At 46.1% G+C, this 25,710-nt stretch overlaps 1 protein-coding gene across 1 annotated transcript; it reads left to right on the top strand.

Annotated features, from left to right (window-relative positions):
- Positions 1-3,871: 3,871 nt before the first annotated feature.
- Positions 3,872-24,404, top strand: AIRE (autoimmune regulator). The gene is made up of 15 exons (XM_045031031.1): positions 3,872-3,991; positions 4,102-4,198; positions 10,463-10,637; positions 10,985-11,137; positions 12,298-12,369; positions 13,283-13,396; positions 14,673-14,806; positions 16,239-16,316; positions 17,431-17,546; positions 18,169-18,265; positions 19,751-19,942; positions 21,531-21,652; positions 22,113-22,213; positions 23,526-23,590; positions 24,203-24,404. Exons 1-15 carry the CDS (start codon positions 3,915-3,917, stop codon positions 24,281-24,283), a joined length of 1,674 nt encoding a protein of 557 aa, XP_044886966.1. The 5' UTR covers positions 3,872-3,914; the 3' UTR covers positions 24,284-24,404.
- Positions 24,405-25,710: the final 1,306 nt, after the last annotated feature.

Raw genomic sequence — 25,710 nt, 5'->3', positions numbered from 1 at the left:
ACCGTGTGCAATACAAAAAATGTTGAAAGATGGTACCAAATGTGGATGGAAGCAAAGGGAATGCTGGGATGCGAACCGATGCATCATGGGGCATTGGGACGGGACCCAGAATGCCCCGCACTGCATGCCCCCTTCCCACAAGCCACAGTGGGAAGAGGTGCTCTGTGGGATAGCTGCCCATAATGCACTGCTCCCAATGCCGCTGCAAGTGCCAAAAATGTGGCCACGCCAGTGTGCTTTGCAGCTGTCAGTGTGGACAGACTGCAGCGCTTTCCCTAATGCGCTCTCCGAAGGTGGGTTTAACTCACAGCACTCTACATCTGCAAGTGTAGCCATGCCCTAAGCTCTTTAGCACTCATCAATCTTTAACCAGAGGGTAGGCTACTCGGGAAGACCAGGGCTTTAAAATGCCTGATCCTAAGTGACCAGAGGAGCTAGCAAACAGGAGCGGAAGTGTGTGGGGAGGAGTGTCTAGATAAATTTAACATTCTTTAACCTTAAAGCTAAAAACACCCTGTGATAAAAACAAAACAGCAATAAAGCAACAAGCTTCAGGAGTAAAAAGAGAATTCAGGCAGAAGTCCAGCAACAGAGTGGGGGCTATCCAGTTTATTGCACCCAATGCAGCATGTATGATTTCCTGCCCTATGGGCAGGTGGCATATGCGTGCATTCAGTGCAAGGAGTTCCTGGCCCTCAAATACTATGTACGGGCTTTGGAGACCACGGTGGCTGAACTGGAGAAGCTAAGGGAGACAGAGGTACATAGATGAGACTTTCCGGGACACAGTAGAACAGTCCCATCCCTGGTCTGACAGCCTCTGTGCTGTTGAGGAGAATGAAAGTCTCAGGGAAGGAGAACATCCAACCGCAGCAGAGGAAAATGATCCCATATTTGGGACCCTCCTTCCAGATGATGATGTGGTATCCTCTCACAGTGAGGATCCCTCTCTCTGGGGGAGGGAACTCCAGTTATTAGGAAGAGACAGGTATTAGTAATGTGCAATTCGATCATTAGAAACATAGATAGCTGGGTTTGTGATGACCGGGAGAACGGCATGGTGACTTGCCTGCCTGGTGCGAAGGTTGTGGATCTCTCGAGACATCTAGATAGACTTATGTGTAGTGCTGGGGAGGAGCCAGTGGTTGTGCTACATGTAGGTACCAATGACATAGGAAAGGATAGGAGAGACGTCCTGGAGGCCAAATTTAGGCTGCTAGGTAAGAGATTGAAGTCCAGGACCTCCATTCTCTGAAATGCTTCCAGTTCCAGGTGCAGGGCCAGTTAGACTGGCAGAACTGCAGGGTCTCAATGCATGGATGAGACAATGGTATAGGGAGAAGGGGTTTTGATTTATTAGGAACTGGGGAAACTTTTGGGAAAGGGGGAGCCTATGCAGGAAGGATGGGCTCCACCTAAAACAAAATGGAACTAGATTGCTGGCACTTAAAATTAAAAGGGTCGTTGAGCAGTTTTTAAACTCAGGTCTGGGGGAAAGCCGACAGGTGCAGAGAAGCACATGGTTCAGACAAAGACATCTCTTAGGGGAGGATCTATTAATGGAGTTTCTCTATGACCTAGTAAGGAGGAAAGGATGAAAGCTGATAAAATACAGGTAAGATCTGATTAGAAAGAGTTAAATGAAAAAAAGTTCCATTCAATTACATAATGTAATGGCAGACAGCTAAAAAGTGACAAGTTTAAGTGCTTATATACCTATGCTAGAAGTCTAATAAGATGGGTGAACTAGAGTGCCTTATATTAAATAAGGATATTGATATAATAGGCATCACAGAAACTTGGTGGAATGAGGATAATCAATGGGACACGGTAATACCAGGGTACAAAATATATCAGAAGGACAGAACAGGTCGTGCTGGTTGGGTGTGGCACTTTATGTGAAAGAAAGCATAGAATCAAATGAAGTAAAAATCTTAAATGAACTAAACTGTACCATAGAATCTCTGTGGAAAGTAATTCCATGCTTGAATAATAAGCATATAGCAGTAGGGATATATTACCGACCACCTGACCAGGATGGTGATAGTGACTGTGAAATGCTAAGGGAGATTAGAGAGGCTATTAAATGAAAAACCTCAATAATAATGGGGGATTTCAACTATCCCCATATTGATGGGGTACATGTCACCTCAGAAGGGGATGCAGAGATAAAGTTTCTTGACACCTTAAATGACTGCTTCTTGGAACAGCTAGTCCTGGAACCCACCAGAGGAGAGGCAATTCTTGATTTAGTCCTAAGTGGAGCACAGGATTTGGTCCAAGAGGTGAATATAGCTGGACCACTTGGTAATAGTGACCATAATATAATTAAATGTAACATCCTTGTGATGGGGAAAACACCACAGCAGCCTAACACTGTAGCATTTAATTTCAGAAAGGGGGACTACACAAAAATGAGGAAGTTAGTTAAACAGAAATTAAAAGGTACAGCACCAAAAGTGAAATCCCTGTAAGTTGCATGGAAACTTTTTAAAGACACCATAATAGAAGCTTAACTTAAACGTATACCCCAAATTAAAAAAAACACAAGTTAAGAGAACCAAAAAAGTGCCACCATGGCTAAACAAGAAAGTAAAACAAGCAGTGAGAGGCAAAAAGGCATCCTTTAAAAAGTGGAAGTTAAATCCTAGTGAGGAAAATAGAAAGGAGCATAAACTCTGGCAAACAAAGGGTAAAAATATAATTAGGAAGGCCAAAAAACAATTTGAAGAACAGCTAGCCAAATATCAAAAAATTAAGTACATCACAAGCAGGAAACTTCCTAAAACAATCAAAGGGACCACTGGCTGATCAAGATGCCAAAGGAGCACTCAAGGACAATAAGGCCATTGCGGAGAAACTACTGTAGATGAATTCTTTGCATCAGTCTTCGTGGCTGAGGATGTCTTAGGTGGGAGCTTGTAAGAAACTTATCCTTAGTTCTGTTAATTGAAGGGCAAGTTCATAACCAACAATCTCTATGTGCTCTGTGATTCATCTAATTCAGTGGTTCTCAACCCGTGGGCTGCTTGCAACCCATATGACATCCTCAGGGCCACAAAGGTATAATATATATAGTGTGGATGGCCCACATAACACTTGAGAGCTGCATATGTGGCCCATAATGGTAAATAGGTTGAGAACCACTGATCTAGTCATTTGTAACTCTCAGTTTAACAGTACAAGGGAGCAGAAGGGAACTGATTTTTGGCAGGGGCCTATAACTTGGAATACTCTGGGCAAACAGCCCCAGATTTTGGATCACTAACGCTGCCCCCTGCCTGCATGAGGCACACCAAATTTGGAAGCAATCTGGTTAACCATTTGGATGTCAGAGAACTGACAAGAGTTGAGCTTTAAAGCATATAAAACAGGAATGGAAACCCTCTAGCTGCCTTTTTTTTTAATTGGGGGCATGCACATTGTCTTGAATCATTCTCAATGTAGGTTTCCAAAGGTTTAGTGTGTATTATGCACTACCCTGAGGAAATGTGTCCAGAGTGAGCCCATTGTGACCTGCACTACATCAATTGTTTGATCTCTAGCTCTGCACAAATAAAAACCACCTAGAAACTGTTTGAAAATGCATTTTTTTCAGGGCTTATATTGCTGCAGCACTCTCACTCAAGTTACCCCACATCTGCAGCCTGAAGCCTACACCCTGCACTCTCCTGAGGCACACAAATTTGCAAAGGAATCTGACTGAACATTGATGTTAGAGGACTTTGAATGGGCAACCTTTAAACAGAAGTCAGGATGCAGCCTTAACTCTAGAGGTGCGACTGCACTACTGTCAAATTGTTCTCATCAGCAGAGCTGCCATAAACATCTACAGCCTTTTCCTGAAGCCCTTCACCAGAGAACTGGAGCTGGGCCTGGCTTGTTCCCAGAAACTTTGTGGGAGTCTTCCTGATATGGAGAGCACTCACATACATTCTACTGAGTCCTTAGCCAAGGACAGGGCTCAGAGGGATTGTGGAGCAGGTGTGAGGTGGGTAGACTAAAGGGTCATGTTTTAGGCCTACAAACTTTGTCAAAAGACAATTTACTTTATACATTTAGGTTACTGAATTGCATCCTACAATATTTTCTACTCCTCAGAAGAGGCCAACAACTCAGCACACACATGATGAGCAGCCTTACAGTATCAAAGCAGCGTGAGGAAGAGCTGGGAATGGGAAAAGAACAAAAAATGTTGGTAAGGAAACAGATGTCAATTGTTGAAGGGGCAAGAGAAGTCATAAGCAAGCGACTATATTCAGCCCTGAATTACAGTGCTTTCTACAATCCTGTGATAATCTGTAGCCCTCAGTAAGCAACAGTTTTATTTTTCTTCCTAGATTATGTCTCTATGTGTGATGTCAGTCTACTGCTCTCATTTTAACAGTTTATTTGAGCCAACATGGGCTGCTGAGATTTTCAGCTCAGAGCTGAATTTCTCTGCCATCATCTTATAGCACAACAGGCTGTATGCAATACAGGCCTGATTCAACCTTCGCTGAAGTCAATGGCAAGACTCCAATGACTTCACTGAGAACAGGAGGAAACATTAAGAGACAGGTCACTGGTGATACAATTACATAGGAGAGTTTCTGGATGAAAATGACAGGTGCCCTGGAAAGTACATAAATTCTGAGGTGACTCTTAGTTCATTACAAGAACAAAGAGAGGTATTGTGAGTAACACCAATATACTGAGGGTTGGGCTACTTTTGCCTTGTATAAGCTGAAATCTCTGAATTTGTCTCATCAAGGTTAATATAGAACCAAAATTATCTACAGCTAGCAATTAGTTGACACTAATGAACACTATAGGAAGAGATTATATTTCATAGGGAAAATAGTGCTGACCATTGATTGGTGTAGGTGCAGAGATATTCCATTTGGAAATCTGAATGATTCTGTAGCTTCTAAGTTTCACCTGGCATTGATCAGTTAATAGTTACCCAAACACATAGAGCAGATCTTCGCAAAGGCTTTGGAATGCCCACGTTTACCTACCCTTACCTTTACCACGGTGAACAGGATCTCCCATTTATTCTGAAATAAAGGATCCTTTCCTGCTAGGTGGTGGAGTATAAAGTTTGTTTCCCATAGTATACAGCATCCCTGAGGCAGCAGTTGTATACAAAAGTTTCATTTTCCAGTGTGAATATATTGCTTATTGTACAGAACCCCTATGCAAACTGGTGCTTGTCATATTTTAAATGCCAAACCATGCCCTGCTGCTCCATGGGTGAGGAGCCCAGCCAACACTCTTAGTAGTCACTTTGTACTTCATACCACGCTGGCCTGGCTCCCAACCACAAGCTGGTGTGGGGCTCCCCTCTGCAGGAGACGCGGTTTTCAGGATTTTACTCATAGAAAAGATACAGACTCCAGTTACAGAAGTTGGAAGAATACTCACCTAAATAGTTGGAGTGCAGCGTGTGTAACAAGCAATTGTGGCAGAGCCAAGCCTCAAAACACTCTCATCCTGCTCATGGGCTGAAATACAAATGCATTTGAAGTGTTGAGCATCCATTATTAGAAGGGTTCACTGACAAAACAAAAACTGAAGGTTGGGTGGAAACTGCAGAAGTGTATCAACTAATAATTTCAAAATTAATTTCCTGATCCTGCAATCACACATGTGCATAACTTTACCCCCATGAGTATTGATTTCAAATTGGTTGGAAAGTTAGGCATGTGCTTAAGGTTTTGCAGGTTCTATTCCTAAGAGGAACAGGAAACTACACTCTTCATTCTGACAATATGAGCAGGTCAGAATTTCAGGTACTGCCAAACAGTTTACTGCCATCAAATGAATAGAATTATTAAAAAGCTGACATGTAGTCTAATCAAGCAAGCCTGTAAATATGTGTCATGTGTCATCCAGCTGTCTTTCTTTTGTAAAGACAACCATCCAACTGGTATAAGCAGCAGCCAGACATTAAACATTTCAGAAATCAGATGTGACAGGGGCTGAATAAGCAGAAATATTTCTACATAGTGAATACTGGTTAAAAAATCAAATACACAAATTGTTTGTTTGATTGGCACAAACAGTAAATCATACAGCAAGCTGCACACATGGCCTATGACAACTGGAGACTCCTCTGTGGCCACTAACTGCCAGAGTGTTTGTAAAATGTGTATTGACCATTTCATACTAGCATTACGGATCTGAAAATGCACCTACCGTAGTTTTACATCTCACTAAAATTAACTAAGCAATTTTGTTTTGCACCAATTTAAAATAATCTGCAGGGTTTAAGTGAAGCGAGGGGGAAAAAAACCCAACAAACTCTTATAAAGTCAAACTGAGCAAATGAGCTTAATTAGAGACACCTTCCCAGCTCCAATCAAGCTTCAGAAGCTCATCCTTGGGACCCAATTGGTTCCTCAATAATAGTAGTTTGTTTTTTCCCCTCCCTCCACAGATTAACCTGTATAAAGAGCTCAAGGAAGTGTTGCATGCTAAAGGGCAAAGGATGGATTTCACAGACACCAAGCTTAGCTACTAACACATTTCAGTGTGGCTGGTGGATGTACAACCAACCAACCAACCTTTTCTGCATCTTCGTGTACACACGCACACGGAGGAGAATACCTACCACCCAGCCTTATTGAACAGCGTGGGCAAAGAGTCAGCACTTGAGGCATAGCACATCCAGTCTGGTGGTGTCTCGGTCCAGGGACAGGTGAGGAACAGTCAGAGAGGAGAGCCAGAAGAAGAAATTCATGGAAAGTGACGTTAGCATGAGTATAGAAATGTGAATGCAATAACTGAACTTAATGGGATTCCTGGGTTCAGCTCAATAGCCAGCGATTGACAGCTGAGCTGGCTATTGGTGACAAGACACCTAGATTTCTATTAAAGGGGAAGTTTGGCACCTGTCTTGACACAGCATGTCCTGTCCTAAGTAAGATGCACATTCTTCTCCCTGTTTCAGTGCCTGCCTTTCCCAGAACCAGGCTTCACAGGGAATGATGTAAGAGCATAGGCAGCCAATGGTGTTGACTGTAGGGGAGATTCTCCCGCTCCAGCTGAAACCCCCACAAATACGGATTCCTTGCAGGATGTCCAGCACTGACAGGCCCTTGGGAGAAGGGGACCTGCGGCAGCTACTGAAGCTATACCGCACGGAGATCTCCATGGCTGTGGACGACGTTTTCCCATTGCTTCATGGACTTGCTGATCATGACGTTGTCACAGAGGAGATGTTCAAGGTGAGAAGAACACTGGCACTCCATGCTAAGTGACCTCCTCAGGTCTAATGTCTGAGGCGATTTTCTAGTGAGGATTCTAACCCTAGAAGCAGTTTGAATGTGGATACTTGTAAATCTGGAAGAAAGGGTCTCAGAGGTGTGGAGAGTTGTAAGATTGGGCCAAAAGAAATATGATGAGGTTCAACAAGGACAAGTGCAGAGTCCTGCACTTAGGACGGAAGAATCCCATGCACTGCTACAGACTAGGGACCGAATGGCTGGGCAGCAGTTCTACAGAAAAGGACCTAGGGGTTACGGTGGACGAAAAGCTGAATATGAGTCAACAGTATGCCCTTGTTGCCAAGAAGGCTAATGGCATTTTGGGTTGTATAAGTAGGGGCATTTCCAGCAGATCGAGGGATGTGATCATTCCCCTCTATTCAGCACTGGTGAGGCCTCATTTGGAGTACTGTGTCCAGTTTTGGGCCCCACACTACAAGAAGGATGTGGATAAATTGGAGAGAGTCCAGCGGAGGGCAACAAAAATGATTAGGGGGCTGGAACACATGACTTATGAGGAGAGGCTGAGGGAACTGGGATTGTTTAGCCTGCAGAAGAGAAGAATGAGGGGAGATTTGTTAGCTGCTTTCAACTACCTGAAAGGGGGTTCCAAAGAGGATGGATCTAGACTGTTCTCAGTGGTAGAAGATGACAGAACAAGGAGTAATGGTCTCAAGTTGCAGAGGGGGAGGTTTAGGTTGGATATTAGGAAAAACTCTTTCACTAGTAGGGTGGTGAAGAACTGGAATGGGTTACCTAGGGAGGTGGTGGAATCTCCTTCCTTAGAGGTTTTTAAGGTCAGGCTTGGGTTTGGTCCTGCTTTGAGCAGGGGGTTGGACTAGATGACCTCCTGAGGTCCCTTCCAACCCTGAGATTCGATGATTCTATGAATGTCTTTTGGGGGTGGAGGAAAGTGTCATATTTTAAGCTCACTTTGGGAATTACTGGGGTTATAACTACATTCCTTCAGGACTGGGCAATGATTGTGCACTGCTCTGTATGTGCACATGTATGTATACATGTGCATGCATATAAACCAAGACTTTCAAGTAACTAGTGATTATGGATGCCCCTTAAAGGGGCAGGAGTTTCAGAAAGTCCTGAGTACCCACCATCTGAAAGTCAGGTGTCAAGCTGAGCACCCCAAACCACTGGGCACTTATGAAAAGCTTGACTGGAGCTCCAGGTTTATACTCTTGAAAAGGAATTGGAAAAACTGGAAATATTCCACTGAGGGATGAGGTGTATTTCCTTGGTTTGTATCTGACACTCCGATTCCCTTCCCCACTGCAGCTAGCTGAGAGGCCTATCAGCAAGGATGATCGTACTGGCACAAGCTAGTGCAGATAGTGTGGAACCCCAAGGGCTGGGCCTGTGGGGAGAGACATTTGAAATGTAGTTGTAGTAAAACTGCCTGGTGAGTTATATATAATGTTTAAGGTTAAAATAGGGAAGGAGAAACAACTGAAGGATACACGCTGCAGAGCTGACTTCCTTTTTCAGCTGCCCTCCCCAGAAGGTGGAGACTGCTGAGTCTTACCTGGAGGCAGTATTTTCAGGAGTTTTCTCTTGAATCAGCAGAGGCCATAATTCCTGCAGGTGGCTGCTGGACTCTATTTGAGTCATTAGGTGGGGCTTTGAAATGCTGCTATTTTTATTCTTACACAGCACATCCTTCTGTCTGGAGTGTAATCAGGGCCGGATTAACCTTTCATGGGCCCGGCATCAAACATATTTGTGGGCCCCCATGGAAGCAATGGAGCATGGCGCGGGGAGGTCAGTCCCCAGAGCGAGGAGCCAGCCACAGGCAATGGGGCATGGCATGGCAGGGGAAGCCCCGCTCAGCCCAGTGCCAGGGCACTATTTACAAACCAGCAGTTGCCAGATGCACAGTGGCCTGTCCTGGGGGCAGGCCCATGCCATACCACACAGCCCCCCCCCCCCCCGGTTCTGGCCCCTCAGGTGTGATCAGCCAGGTCAGGGCCTGCCCAGCTGGGCTTCCTCAAGACGCACTTGCCTGGAGAGGTCCAGCCAAGCCCCCCACACTGTCTCCCCCTTCAGTTGGCTGAGACTGGCCAGGCTTCTGCACCAGTCCCAGGCGGCTCAGCTCCAGGGAGACAGGCGGGGCCGCACAGGCAGTGGGAAGCAGAGACTGCCCAGAGCCAGAGGTGCACTGGGGTCCAGCCAGGGGGCTGAGAGGAGCAGGGGGTGGGGCCAGGGAGCTGGGAGGAGCCTGCAGGCAGGCAGAGAAGAAGCAAGTGGTGGGCGGGGGGACCCAGCGGGGTCTCAGGGCGCAGTGCAAGCAGAGCAGGCGGGGCCCCTTCTGAGCATGGGCTACTGGAGCCATTGTAAACCCGGAACTGACAATACTGCAAGGAAGTCAGCATGGCAGCGCCCCCGCCCTCCAAGGAGCGGAACGTTAAATACTCTGTGTGTTTGTTGTAATTCTGGTTTGTTTGGTTTGGATGGTTTCTTGGTGGGGGCCCCTACATCCTCTTGGCTGGAATACATCAGGTGAAAAGTGTTTCCATGGTGGGAACACATACACACAAATAAAAGGGGGAAACAGCATGAGGAGGAAGGGGGAGCGGATTGGATGAAACTAAAAGGGGTGGAGCCAAGTAATTATAAAGCTGATCTCTGGTGCTAGAGGCTCAGTCATTAGAATTTAGTGCTGGTCAGATTACAGGCCAAATGCACTTTTGCCCTTAACACCAATTTTTAGGAAGTGGTGGCTATTTTATATGATGGTTGTTAAGGGAACATTGTAAGTCAACTTAATGAACTTTTTAGGAGCTCTTTGATTAAAGTCCTTTGCTTTTATACTTACAATGGACTCTTGGCTTCTTTCTGCCCTTCCTCTGCTGTTTTCATGACTCACCCCCCTCCACCTCTTATGCTACAATGATAATGTGACTGTGTCATCAGCTCTAGGCAATACAATTTCAAATCTTATGCTATTTGTCAAACATGGTTTCAGCCTCATTCAGTCCATCCTAGGGTCTCACTTCCCCCCCCACACACAACACAACACGGCCTACCCCAGCGCCCCATTGCATGTGATCTTTATGCTTTCCTTTAATGGCTGACTAAAGCATCCATTCATGCACACCCAGGCACCATTGGGGGAGAAGGTGGTGAGAGGCATGGGAACAGGAGGGATGCCCTTGAGAACTGAACATTTGATTACACTGCTCTTTTTGTTCTTGAAGGAAACACTGAGTTTGAAGGAGCAGGAGGGTTCTCACAAGGCCTTCCATGCCATGCTGACCTGGCTACTGAACCGGGATTCATCCTCCATCCAGGACTTCTGGAGGGTCCTCTTCAAGGATTACAACCTGGAGAGATACTCCAAGCTCCAGCCTATTCAGAGCAACTTTCCCAAAGGTAGGAGGGTGCTCAGACGGACTGTGAAGAGAACAACTCCCTACCTAGCAGGCCTCTGCTCCATGAGAGTCCCTCCTCTTTAGGAACCAAGAGCTTTGCCTCTCGTACTCCAATTCCAGCCCCAGGAGAGGTGCACAATGACAGCCATCAGGCCAGCAATGAAGTGCACAGGGAGCAGGGCGGGAGGGGAGAAGCAAGCAGTGATTGTCTCAGGAACGATCAGCACCAAGGGGTGAACTTGCACCAGATCACTGGGGAACTTAAGAAATCTAGAGCCCCAGCAAAGAACTGGGCAGTTTGAAGTGTCCCCGCCCTGATGCCAATCTCTCTGCTGTCATTCTTTCCAGATGTGGATCTCAGCAGACAGCGCCGGGGGAGGAAACCACCCCCCAGCCCCAAGACGTTGGTGCAGCACAAACAGCAGCCGAAGAGGAAAGCACCAGAGGAACGGGACTCTCCCCAGCCAGCTCAGCCCTTGCTGAAATGCAACTCGAATCCTGGTACAGAGCCTCTTTCACTGCCTGGCCCATGCTGGATCCTGAGCCGTGCTGGTACACAGCCTCCCAAACCCATCAAGCAAATATCTCACCAGGCCCTTCATACGTTCACAATTCCCCCAGGCTCTATAGGCAACGAAGAGCAGCTGTCCTGTTTTGGACTTTCAAGCAGCTCTTCCCACTTGGGTCCAACAGCTTCTATTCTGGCTTCTTGTAGGCCTCAAGTAGCTCCCCATCCCCTCTGCAGCTATCTAAATGGAGTGGGGAAGAGAGGTCTGCATTCTGCTGCCCAGCCAGGCAAGGGAGCAGATCAAAGTCCCAGCTAGGGGCTTGTGATCAGGCAGAGATTTGGCTGGGCCTTGCAGGGAGATGCCAGCTGTCGGGGGGCGGGGCGGCAGGAAGAGTAAGGAAGGATGAGATGGAGAATGTAGAAATGAAGAAGGAAATGGAAAGAATAGCAGAGAACCAGGATGACTGGAAGAAGGGATAGAAGGAGAGGAAGAAGAGAGGAGAAAAGAATGAAGATTGAGAATTTTAAGAATGGAGATAGAGGAGAGGAAAAGAGAGCTGAAAGGAGAGAACCTAACAGAATGGAGAGAGAAAGGAAGGAAAAGTGGTAGATGGAAGAAGAGGAAAAAGAATAAAGAGTTGGAGAAAATGTAAGAAAAGTCACATTGGATATTTTTCAAAAAGCTCAGCTCTAGGATTTATTTGGGGACAGGTCTCTGGGGATCAGGGGGTCAGACTGGATGATCACAATGGTCCCCTCTGGCCTTAGAATCTACAAATCTCTTTAAAGTTCATATAAATCCATAATATACATTGCAGGGAGATGCAATCATTTATTTATGGTCTTTGGACTTCAGCTGAGTTTCTAAAGCTGCCCATTGTGCCCAGAGGTGTGCACCATGACTGCATATGCAAGAAGGAATGTAACCACTTTCAATAAGGAGTTCTTACTGCTGACATAGTTTCTCTTACACCCCAGCAGGTGCAATCTAAGCACCTAGATCTGGCTGCTCATGTTGGAGCATTCACCATCCCTGCCTACTGTTCCAGTTTCTTGTAAGGTTTCCATTATCTAACCAGGAGGCGAATTAAGAGCTCTTTCTAATAACATCCAATGTGTACCCTTGTCTCTAACCCATATTATAATCCCACAGGGACCCTGCCAAAGGCAAAAGCTGTAAAGAAACCAGAAGGCGTGGAGATCCAACGTTTCCCTCTGGGAAATGGTGAGTGATGTGTCTTACCCCGTCAGTGAGGTTTCCTCTCAGCCCTGTTTGAAGAAATCTTTGTTGTTAGCACCATCCAGCAATGAACAGGCTAAAGCCATTCCTGAGCTGGGTGTCACTGGGCCTCCTTCAGCATGGGAAGAGAATCCATCACCCTGCATAGCAATGGCCCATGTGAGTGCTAGTGGGTTGGCGTCTCCCATACACAACATTAGATTAAGTTAAATGTCTCAGGGAAGCAGCAGCTCCCAGAACCAGGTGACAAGGGCAGCACCACACAGGCACCTCAAAGGGTTAGGTGGCAGCATGCTGGTATAAGGAGATGGGAAAGATCAGGGTTCAGTGGGCGAAGGGAGGATTCTTAGTGTTTGTGAAGCTAAAGGACTAGTAGCAATGGATTCAGAAAACCCAGAAAACCCATCAACTGCATGACCTTCCCTACACAGCTCTGCCAACACACCTTGGGCACACCTTGCTCCAAAGCTGGGCTTGGCTGGTGTGCAGAGACTTTCAGTCATGCCCTGTAATGTGTGATATGACCAATGATTTACTAGGGACAAGACTGAGCCCACCAATCTCCTTTCATTTGAAATCAAATCCCTATTTAAACCGACCTCCCCAGATGCTGATCTCAGCAGGTGGGGAAGAGAGGTCTGCATTCTACTGCCCTGCCAGGCATGGGACCAGATCAAGTGGCCAGCCAGGGGCTTGTGATCTAGCAGAGATTGGGATGGGCCATGCAGGGAGATGCAATCATCAGGGTTGGGGGAGCCCCTGATTGGGGTCATCAGGTTGTATTGAATGCCTTGCCAGTTTTTAACATACTTCAAACCATAGCCCTCCCCCATCCCTTGGGAGAATATATGTACAAAGGCCTCGTGTTTCATTGATAATGACTGTTTTAAAACCATAGGCATTCAGAGTATGGCTGCCTCAGTCCAGAGGGCTGTTACTGTGTCATCCAGTGAACTACCAGTGAGCTGCGGGGCTGTAGAAGGAATTCTCATCAAACAGGTGTTTGAGTCAGGTAGATATGCCAATGTTCTTGGGACAGGAAATCATGAACTTGGGGCTGGTAGTGACTATAATGAGACACACAGCTGAGTATCTAGGGAGTTCAAGAACAGTGCTCATGACAACAATGTGGGCCAATTCCATTCCAGGTTTTTCCCCTTCCTGAGGACAGCCTGGTTCCAGGAGACAGATTTAGTTCAGGTTAATCAGAATGAAAGGACCCTCCTTCTTGAAGCTAGAAGCCACCCAGGCAATTATAGGTAGGGCAAGATTTCAGTACTTGCTGGCAGAGGGGCTAGTAGGGTGGATGGTGGGGCCGGCAGGGTGGGCCTGGGGGGGTGAGTTAGCAGATCAGACCAGCCAGAGGGCTCTGTAAGTAGCATACACTGGTGGAAAGCGTGGATGGCTGTGGGAAGAAGAACAGAGACACGGATAGGGTCAGCATTGGGGAGGAGATGGGATATGGGGGATGGGGAAACCCCCAAGGGTGTCCCGGTTCAGGTGGAAAGTATAGAGGTACTGTAACCCTGGACTGGGAGACCCCCTCCTCCTAGCATAGATGGTCTTTAATTTTTTAAAAGTCGCTGGCAGAATATAAACAAACACAGCCTTCTGGCTACCCCTGCCTGTGTAAGGAGGGTGGAGTTGTGAGCAGTAGTTGTTGTGATGTGGGCATGTACGTAGCATCCTGCCATGGTGCACAAGAGTTATTTTTGCAGCAACGTGAAGTAGCAAGTGGCAGCAGGACCCAGCACTACACCTTGCTGGGCCAGCTGGACAGGTGGTGTCCTGCCCCATGATTCTCACTAACAGGCTGCACATGGCAGGGTGTGCAGCTACCAGCCACTGTCCCTGCTGTGCTCTCTGCCCTATCACTAGGATTTGGCCCTTGAAACATCAGCATATCGTGTGGATGACTCTTGACAAAGCCCTTGCAGGTCAGATCCTTCATTTACCTGCCAAGCCTTGGGCTCAGGATTAAGTTCCCTGATAAGAGTCCATCCCATCGCTAGCAGCTAAACAGGGACCTGAACTCCTGCTTGCAACATTTTCTGGGGCCCGTGGTGTCATCAGCTGCTTCAGAGGAAGTGCTGACTCCTGAACTGGGCTCTGGGAGGGAAACAGAGAAGATGGTTTTCAAACATTTCTAAAATGTAATGCTTTTACATCTGTTCTGCGTCCTTACCACATTAACAATGAAACCTTCCCCTGCACCCGAACATCATTCAAGCAGCATGTGCGTGTGCTCCCAGCACACAACTTACATAAGCGAGTGTCCTCTCTTCCAGGGGGCTCCAAGAAATGTGTCAAAGTTGGAGGCGAGTTTTATGCACCAAGCAAGTTTGAAGAACCTGGGGGAAAGAACAAAAGCCGAAGCCTGAAGCCCAGTGTGCGAGCCAAGGGATTTCAAGGGCCCCAATATGTATGCTTTCAGCAAACACGAGTTGTTTTTACATCTTTGTCCTGTTTGAGTCCTCTTTGCAGTAAGGGGTTTCACATGCAGTAAGGGGTTTTATTCAATATCTTCATTAACGATATGGAGGATGGTGTGGACTGCACCCTTAGCAAGTTTGCAGATGACACTAAACTGGGAGGAGTGGTTGATACGCTGGAGGGTAGGGATAGGATACAGAGGGACCTAGACAAATTAGAGGATTGGGCCAAAAGAAATATGATGAGGTTCAACAAGGACAAGTGCAGAGTCCTGCACTTAGGACGGAAGAATCCCATGCACTGTTACAGACTAGGGACCGAATGGCTGGGCAGCAGTTCTGCAGAAAAGGACCTAGGGGTTACGGTGGACGAAAAGCTGAATATGAGTCAACAGTGTGCCCTTGTTACCAAGAAGGCTAATGGCATTTTGGGTTGTATAAGTAGGGGCATTTCCAGCAGATCGAGGGATGTGATCATTCCCCTCTACTCAGCACTGGTGAGGCCTCATTTGGAGTACTGTGTCCAGTTTTGGGCCCCACACTACAAGAAGGATGTGGATAAATTGGAGAGAGTCCAGTGGAGGGCAACAAAAATGATTAGGGGGCTGGAGCACATGACTTATGAGGAGAGGCTGAGGGAACTGGGATTGTTTAGTCTGCAGAAGAGAAGAATGAGGGGGGATTTGATAGCTGCTTTCAATTACCTGAAAGGGGGTTCCGAAGAGGATGGATCTAGACTGTTCTCAGTGGTAGAAGATGACAGAACAAGGAGTAATGGTCTCAAGTTGCAGAGGGGGAGGTTTAGGTTGGATATTAGGAAAAACTTTTTCACTAGTAGGGTGGTGAAGAACTGGAATGGGTTACCTAGGGAGGTAGTGGAATCTCCTTCCTTAGAGGTTTTTAAGGTCAGGCTTGACAAAGCCCTGGCTGGGATGATTTAGTTGGGTTTGGTCCTGCTTTGAGCAGGGGTTTGGACTAGATGACCTCCTGAGGTCCCTTCCAACCCTGAGATTCTATGATTCTATGATTCTATGCTGCGCTGGTTCCACCCATACAGCTCAGCTCAGCCTTGTCCTTTTTCTTCATAAACTATCGAGCAGGTTTGTGCTTGGCTTGGCCCTGGGCAGGTCGGGCAGACCTCGTGCTGAATGTGAAAGGTGTGAGTGGTTTTCTAACCTCTCCCTACTCTCTGAACCAGCTTGGCCTAAAGTGCTCTCAGAGCAGTGTTCTTCCTGCAGCACAACAGCTTCTCCAGCCAGTTGGCACGAGTCAGATTCCATTGCAGGAGAACACAGGATGCTCTAGAGTCTAGACCTAGCATCCGTCTGAGACAGGACATGCATCTATGGGATGTGCATTTATACAGCCAGACTGATCACAGCAACATTTCCTGCCTCACCCCCTGTCCGTCTCACTCTGCAGAATGGGGAGCTGAAAATAAACTCACAGAGCAGCCTCCATGTCACCCCTGTTCACACCATGGATCAAACCTTCCACCAGGTAAAAACCCTACTGGGGAGCTGAGCTTCTCTTCCCCTCTGCCAGGAGCAGGCAAACTGTTTCTGTCCAGTGTCACTCCCTCTTCCTCCTCCAGGGCGAATTTTCCAAATGTTGTGCAGGGCCCACATCTTGTTTTCATTGATTCTCTCATGGTGGATAGCAGTGTGCCTCTTTGCTGGATGACCTTATCTCAGTGAGAGTGAGATTCTCCTGTTGAGCCTCAGGGTGCTGCGTGGAATTAGTACATGACTCCTGGAAGTCTCTGGTTTCCTCAGTCTCTGGTTTCCTCAGCCTGGTAGTCTTGCTACCAGAGAGGGGGAGACACAACGGCTTGGTCAGGACAAACATTTGCTAGCGAAAAGCCCCCTGCCTCGGGCAAACTGGAATTCCCCAGAAGATTCCAAAGTGAAACAGACACCATTTCCATCCACTGCTCAGCCCAAGAGCTCCCTGCTTAACTGATGGTCTGTGTGTGGGCACTAGACTTACATGTTGAAAGCATAAAATGCGGAAAGGTTTTCAGAGGTTCAGGGCTTCCCTGCAGACTGTCAGATGTGTTGTATAACCCAATGGAGACAAGTGTCTGTTGAATTTGTGGGATTCTGGAGCTTGGAATTAAGGATGAAGCATTTACTGCTTTAATTCCTTCCCAGATCCCCAACAAGGAAGCACCTGCCAGGTGTAATGTCTCTGAAATACCATAGACAGTACCTGGCTACAGAAGTCAGGCAGGCTTCTGTTATAATGCTACATCTGCCAGCCAGCTGTACTACATGCTGTCCCCTGAGCATTCACCTCCCTTGGCTGCTCAGCTCTGTATTCTGTTTAGTCATCCTGTAGGGAGAAGAGAGAGATATTTTCTGAAGTCCAGGATACTAATGTTTTGCTCCAGTTATTAGTTTTGTGACATCTGATAGCAAGGATTCACCAGTTGGTCACCTGTGCTGGAACATGACCCTTTATAAGAGACCAAGTCCAGTTTGTCCTGCAGTATCCTGGATTGCTCTGCGCTAGTGTAACAGATCACCATAGTTATAGTGAGGGAGAAGTTGGCTTTGAGTCTCTGTACTTTTGCTTTCTGTTACATCGTGCGCTATTTGCCTCCCTGGGTCAGAAGAATGATGATGAATGTGCAGTGTGCAGGGATGGTGGGGAGCTGATCTGCTGTGACGGCTGCCCCAAAGCTTTCCATCTGGCCTGCCTCGTGCCCCCACTGACAGAAATTCCAAGGTAATAACAAGCACTCCCAGGCACACTCCCCACAGAGTATTTACTGCTCTATCACCCCATCAGCTCACTTTGGTCCAAGGGTGGGGGGAAGATGCAGGATTTTCAAAGTGCTCAGTGTTGGGCTAAAAAAATGCTGAAATAATTTTGCATTATTTTGCCTGATTTTCTTAACCACATTTAAAATAAAAAACAAAACTTATTGTCCTAAATATAGGAAGGCTTCCTTCTTCCCTAAACATAGGATTTAGTTGGGGATTAGTCCTGCTTTGAGCAGGGGGTTGGACCAGATGACCTCCTGAGATCCCTTCCAACCCTGATATTCTATGATTCCTACAGAGGCAGAGACCTTGGGTACTTGTGGAGCCTACATGCAGGGCCAGGTCCTTAGCAGGTGTAAATCAGCATAGCTTCATTGTAATTCATTGCTGTTCACAGAACTGGCCACTAGCCAGTACTGTTGCTTTACACAACTGTGACCAATCAGTTGAGTCTCCAGGAAAAAATCCCTTGTATCTATAAGAAAGCACCATTGTAGTAAATGCAGGTTGGCTTTGCTTTCTCATTTCTTTTGTTCCCCCTAAACATTTGCTGACCTATTTCTTTACCATCTGACTTTGGACAGCGGGACATGGAGGTGCATCTCCTGCTCAACTGAGAAAGTGAAGCAGGACCAGCGCATAGAAGAGGAGCGGGCCAGAGAGCCACCATCTGAGACACAGGTATAGCTAGGAGCCTTGCTTCACCAAACTTAGCCACATCCAACCACTCCTCTATCGATATCCCCACACCGCTCTTCTTCTGTGCCCTAGAGAGAAATTGGGCAAAATGGGAGGATTATGTTCCAGGTGCTGTTGGGATTACCCTGCCTTGTGTGTAATGTGACATGTGAACCCCCCTATGGCCACCCTCCTCTGTCCCTTCTACTTATACAAGAAAGGGTGGGCAAGATTTTGCTCAGAGTTTTTTCCCAGTCTGTTGGGATGGTTCGCTTCCCTCAGTAGGGATAAATTCTTTGAGGGTGTCAACAAGCACATGGTGATCCAGTCAGCACAGTGTACTTGGGATTTTCAGAAAGCCTTTGACAAGGTCCCTCACCAAGAGCTCTTAAGGAAGCAAAGTGGTCATAGGATAAGAGAGAAGGTCCTCTTTTGGGTCAGTAAGTGATTAAAAGATAGGAAGCAAAGGATAGGAATAAATGATCAGTTTTCACAAATGGGTGACTGGGCAACAAAGTGGCAGATGAAATTCAACATTGGTAAATGCAAATTAATGCACATTGGAAAAAAATAATCCCAACTGCACATAAAATGACGGGCTCTAAATTAGCTGTTATTACTCAATCAAGATCTTAAAGTCATTGTTCAGTTCTCTAAAAACTTCAGCTCAATGCGCAGCAGCAGTCAAAAAGGTGAACAGAGTGCTAGGAAATACCACGAAAGGATAGAAAATACCATAATGCCATTATATAAATCCATGTTATGCCACGTTACTGTTTCCAGTTCTGGTTTCCCCATCTCAGAAATGTTATAGTGCAACTGGAAAAGTTCAGAGAAGGGCACAAAAGTGATCAAGGGAATGGAAAGGCTTCCATACAAGGATAGACTAAAGATTAGGACTGTTCCGTTTAGAAAGGAGATGGTTAAGGGGGGATGACAGAGGTCTATAAAATCATGAATGGTGAGGAAACAATGAATAGAAAAGTTCTATTTACCCTTTCCCACAATACAAAAACCAGGGATCACTCGAGGAAATGAATAGCTTTAACAGGTTTAATACAAACAAGAGGAAGTACTTTTTCATATAATGCACAATTAACCTGTGGACTTCATAGCCAGGGGATGTTGTGAAGGCCAAAAGTGTAACTGGGATCAAAAAAATAATTAGATAAGTTCATGGAGGATAAGGTATCAATAGCTATTAGCCAAGATGGTCAGGGACCCAACCCCATGCTTGGGACAACCCAGAACCTCTGACTACCAGGAAGAGAAGATGGGGTGGATCACTCCAAATACCCTGTTCTGTGCATTCACCCTGAAGCTCTGGTACCGGCATACTGGGCTAGAGGGACCATTGGTCTAACACAGTATAGCCATCCAGGAGACTGAAGTGTCTCTATACAGAACTGTCATCAGCAGATCCACCTGCAGGGGCCTGAGGTGTCTCCTCTGGAGGGACTAACTAACGACACTTCTGTTTGTGCCTAGAAGGGTCTGTATGGACAGAGGGCAGCTGGAGACAGAGAGAGGATTCTTATCAAAGAACCCACGCCAGGCTCCGATGCCTCATTCACCTTCAAACAACCTCTGCCCGCTGCGCCTTCCCACTCACCAATGCCAGTGGTAATGCCAGCCTCAACTCTCCAGCTTCTGTCAAGTCTGGGCCTGGAGAGACAGCTAGTTTGTGGCTCTGCTTTCCATGTGATTTTCAACCACCTTATTCTATAGGGCCTTTAAAACCATGGTGTGCACAGAGTTCAGATTCAGAGAGTATGTTCAGCATATCTGAGCTGGCTATAAGGCATATTCAGCTTATCCCCAGCAGTACAAATGTACCCCAAAATACTCCATGGAGTTGCCACCCCAGTGCTCAGAGCAGCAGGTGTGGGGTCAGTGTGTGTGTCCTGTAAAGCAGAGCATGCACCATGCCTGCTGCAAAGTAGGGGGAAAGAAGGCAGGGAGAGGAGAAGGGGCCAGCGGCAGAGGAGGCACTGCATCTAAAAAGGAGATGGGCTGGTAGGGATGGTCAGAGCACATATACCCAGCAGGTCCCATGACTGAGACAGAATATGAATGTGATGGGATCCCCCACAGTGTACAGCCTGGGACTGTGAGACCGCTGTGTCCCGTTAACGCTCTCCAGCCTGGGCTGTCTCTCACAATGCTTTGCTAGTGACCAGCAGCAAACCCCTCCAGGTGCTGTGATCACTCAGCACAAAAGCATGTGGCGCCCCCACCTAGCTAGATTGCATGAATGCTCCCAGAGTCACTCATGAATCACACAGAGAAAGGCACCAGAGGCAAATCCCCCCAGCTCCCAGCACTGTACCTCAGGAATATACTGTCTTGTAAGATGGGCAGTGCAAATTTATTAATTGGTTCACCACTTCAACAATGGGAAGTGTATATACACAAGGCTTTGTCAAACCTGAGCAGATTTGCCACACACTTCATACAAATTCACTGGTAAAGATAAACAGTAAAACAAATTTATTGACTATAAAAGATAGGTTTTAAGTGATAGGCAAAAAGTCAGAGTTGGTTACCAAAAGAAATAAAATAACCATGCAGTCTAAACTCTCAACCCTATTAGACTGGGCAACAACTAGATCAAGCAGTTTTTCTCACCCCACTGGATATTGCAGTCCTTAATATACAGATTTCACCCCTGAAATCTGGGCCAATCTCCTCTGTTGGAGTCTTGTCGTCTCAGTGTCTTAGTTGCTTGCAGAATGGGTGGGGGCAGGAGAAGGGCCCAGTATGTGTCCACTCTGCCTGTTTTATACCCTCAGTCCATATGCTTGGAAAACACAAGTCCAGGCATGTCTGAGAGCATTGCTGAGTCTCCCGGCAAGGTTGAACAATTCCCCTGGTGTGGCCTCATGCAGGTGAGTCATTGAATTGTAGTTCCCTTGCTGGACAAAGGTTGTTGATGGGTTGTTTGAAACCCTGCCCGGGTGCTGGTTACTTTTCTTGCTGTTGCTTCTGGGGAGCTAATGTCTGGCTGATTCCCCAATTTACAGCATGTTTTAGTGACAACCATACTACACAATTCTCATGACTTCATATGCATTAATGATATACATATATAGACAGAGAAATGACTCAGCAGATCATAACCTGATACCTTACAAGGCATGCTTCATATGTAAGATCACAATTATATAAAAATGAGGAATATGGGGGTTACAGGACGCTCCCCCAAGGTATAGAATGTCACAGTGGGGCTGAGTATAAAATCCAAATTCTCCACCTTTCCTTTCCACAGAAACTGACAGTTGGTGAGAGATGTGGAGTCTGCAGGGGAGGAGGAGACATGACCTACTGTGCCCAGTGCTTCAAGGCCTTCCACGCCAACTGCCACTTCCCTGCCCAAGCAGAGCGGCTCAGGTGAGGTGCACGACTGCAAAGTCATTGCCATCTCCCACCTGGGTGTACCTGCTTTAATCCAGAAACAGGTATTTTGTCTATTATTTTACAAGGGATAAGTTACACTCGCTGGACACTCTGTTCTCCAGTTTCTCAAGATGAAAAGTACATTTGATTCTCTCAAATCTCTGGTAGCTTCCCATGACTCTGGTACTTTGCACTCATGCTCTATGTTCCCGACCCCATGCACACACACTATATTCCACTATGGGGTCTGGCCAGTCTTAGAAGCTGAAGGCTACTGGCTTGCTGTCAAAGATGGCACTGAAATTCTCTTTACTGTCTTAAATCCTTCATAGTACTCTGTCTCACTTATCTTTTCTGATCCGAAATAGCAACATATACAAAGGCTCTCCTTAATTTTTCCAGTCTGCAGGGTGATGCTTTGACTAGGATCCATAATCTTTATCTTCTGTTCCAGTGAAATCTTGTTATGCAAGTCCTGCTCTGGCAGCTCTGGAACCAGTGGCCTGGAGGGAACAGTGACCTCAAATAACCATGCACTAAGAGCAGCAAAGGTCAGTACTTTTCTGCAGTGCATGCGGAAGTCCTAGATGACATTTTTAGGGCTACTTAGCAAAGTGCGTATCAGTGGGAGCAACCTCTTCCAGCAGATGCTTAGCCCTTCTGTATCATCTTCCATCAAAGACTCTCAAAGCACTTCACAAATACAGGTATACTTATAGTAGCCTTGTGAGGTAGGAAAGCTCCAGTTTCTTTTACAAATGATGAAATGGAGGCAGAGAGAAGTTGTGCTCTACCTGGATCTGTGGGGGAACAGAATCCAGATCACATGACTTAGTCAAGTGCTTTAACCACAAGCCCAACCTTCCTAGATGATCCTCGTCTTCTGTAAAGCACCATACACATGCCTAGAGCTACAGTATAACATGCTTATCATAACAGTAACAAGATTCACAGTTCCCCGAACTTAGTACACAGTTCCAAGTCCATCTGGTTAAGGGAATCCCCCGTACAGCCTGGTATAGACTGGAGGTCAAATTTTTAGAAGCCCTTTTGAGAATGTTACCAGAGAAGCACATATCGCAGTATATCACACTGCCACACTTACTAACCACTCTAATGATTGCAGAGAAGATATAGCCAGTCACCGTGCCAATATTCACTCCAAGAACCTTAGTCATTCAGGACCAGAAGGGACCACCATGCTAATCCAAGTAATGAAAGCATAACCAGGAGTGGTCACATTTACTGACCCTCCAATAATCTTCAGAAGTTTGAGAGCCACAAGACACACAATCTGGCCCAAAGGGCAGCACCTGCTGGAGAGTAGGGATTCTGCCCTGATCCCCCCTAACAGGGCTAAAGCCCTTAGACCTCCCTCTCTGCAGAACAGAAACCACTAGTCTCACTACCCCACCTGAGCCCTGAGCTCTCCTCCTCCCCATGCCCAGTCTGGTAGGCAGAAAATGGGGGCAAGGGCTCTGCAAGCCACACTTTACCTGTAAAAGAGCCACAGGTGGCTCACAAACTACAGTTTGGCCATGCCTGGCATAATCATCTGTGTAACATCCCTGCTCTGGCTTAGGTTCTTGTGAGTTTAGCACTACTTTGTTCCCAATTCCCAACTGTCTTCTAAACAAACTTCATGGAGCAACAAGTGTCTTTAATTCTCAGTAACAGATGAGCTTGGCTGGAATTGATTCTCCTCTTGGTTACAGAAGGCTTATGTTGGTATAACTCCATTGATGACAATGGTATTACTCCATCATAAACCAGTGTAACTGGGTAGAGACTCAGACCCATTGTGTTTAACGTTTCACCTTCATGTTGGGAAACTGAGCAGTCTGGCCATGTTCTTGATTCCAGGCAGTGGAAGAATCTGCTGGGAATGACCCGATCCTGAATAAAGAAGAGCTGGACTCTCTCCTGGGTGAGGTAATATACCATTTCATCTTCTCATCTCTCCGATTTTATTTTATGCAAGAAAATAGTCCACAATCTGAACAGAGCAGTTCCTACAGGTCATGGAATTCACAGACACTCCACTCACCTCTGTTTGCAAAGGCTCCTCACCCAATCCTGGCCTAAAAGTAGCTGGGTCCAAGTACAGAAATACTGCAACACCTTCAGCAGTCCAGGTATGACTGCACTGAATGGGCAGTCCTGTGTCAATGAGTATTCCCTGTAAGCTTTGCTGTGCCATCAGAAACCCCTGCTGGCAAAAGGTGTAGATTAGGGCTCCTGGGGAGCCAGGGTACAGGCTGAGACAGGGTCAGAGTCTGAACAGGCCCATTTACAAGGCTGATAATGCGTAAAGCAGGTTTATTTTTGTATACTGTGTTTGAAATCAGTGCCCATTAAAGTGGGGGACAGAGAGCAAAGGCGTGCACATGCAAGTGCCTCATATAGCCAGATGAACATGTTCTCCTAATCTTCCTCTCTCACTTGGAGAAAACCTTCTTACTGCCCTCATGAAGCCCTTCCTTTGCTTTCCTGAGATGCCCTAAATACATACTACCCCTTTGATGCCTCTGTTTTGTCTTCCAGAGCTCCTTTGATGGGATCCTGCAGTGGGCATTCCAGAACATGTCTCGTCCACTCTCAGATACTCACGGATTTTTCTCTTAGCTCCTGTTGTAACTGTGGACATGTCATGCCAACTTGCTGCCCTCCATACATTGGACTTGACACTAATCATCTTTAAATGTCTCGTGCCGACATCTTGGGACATACGGGATTTTCCCATTGAAGGACATAAATCCACAAGGTAGATTTCAAGCATAGGAGTTTATTACACACAGTGCAGGCGGAGTGTCACCTTGCTTATTAGGCTCAGAGACACTGTCAATCAATTGATTACAATAGAATATATAGATTTTCCATGTGTGGGGGAAAATGACAGGGTAGGCAGTTCCACACCCCGGGATAGGTTTTGCAGCAAGACGAGATAGCACATTAGCCAATGGTTAAAAGGTTACACAATGTCTCCGCCCATGGTCTCAAGTTAGCAAGTTAACATTTAATTAATAAATTGATAAAATGTTATTAGTATAAAATATATATGTTGAATTCTGATTTGGGGTCCATAGAAATGGAGCAACTCCTTTGATTGTCCAACAGGTACATTCCTAGGGGTTAAAGCAAAGAAACAGTGAAAGTATATGGCAATAAAGATTGTCCCCTTTATGTTTTAAGGCAGGGCATTGATCCCTGGGAAGGGAGGTAGAAGGATGCCATATTTTATACTGACATGTGCCAACTTTTCATAAACTCAAGGCTGGATCTGTGGGAAGACTGTTTCCCTTCAGGAGAAACACAATAGGAACAGGGATCCTTTGTTCAATTTGAAACATTGGATGAAACATAATTATTCAGTTATTGCTTCAACATCTGGCATTGCTACTGACCAAGCATATCTTAGCAAAGGCAATGTTATCTTGTTTACCCCAGCTTTCTCTTAGCTATTCACTATTTGCTAGGCCTTTGGTCTCCAGACCAAACTCTGGACTTTGGGTCTGAAAAAGAGCTGGCACAATCCATATACCAGGTTGTTATATAAAATGCACATGGATTTTAACCCTTCTCCCATGTTGAATCCCTGTTCATTTACTTCCACTTCTACCTCTTTACTACAGTGCTAAGCTGGTTTCAAATTAATATAATGAGGGATTCAGGGTCTAAGGGTTTCAAAAACTTCACTTCCTTAATCTACAAAGGATTATATACCATCCCTTGGATTTTTGTTTCCCTTTCTTTCCCTGTTGTATTCACAGTCTATCTGCTAATATGTTATTGGATTTATCTCACAGGAAAATTGTTTAAGAGCTAGTAGGATTTTTCAGTTTTGTTTATTCCTGAGTATAGAATGTAGATTTGTTCTCATTTTCCATTAAAATAAATCTGTACGCTCCCCTTAATCTGAAATAAAAGGCATCTAGAGTGACTGACACATTCATGTTCTTTAGCCCTTTGTAATTGGGAACACGACAACACACAAGAGAAGGGAGGAGTATAAAAATATTGCTAGAACATGCAGGGGTGTAATCAGGAAGGCC

This window comes from Mauremys mutica, chromosome 9, assembly GCF_020497125.1.
Source record: "Mauremys mutica isolate MM-2020 ecotype Southern chromosome 9, ASM2049712v1, whole genome shotgun sequence".
In the NCBI taxonomy this organism is placed as follows: Eukaryota; Metazoa; Chordata; order Testudines; family Geoemydidae; genus Mauremys; species Mauremys mutica.
This window is presented reverse-complemented; position numbering and strand designations above follow the sequence as displayed.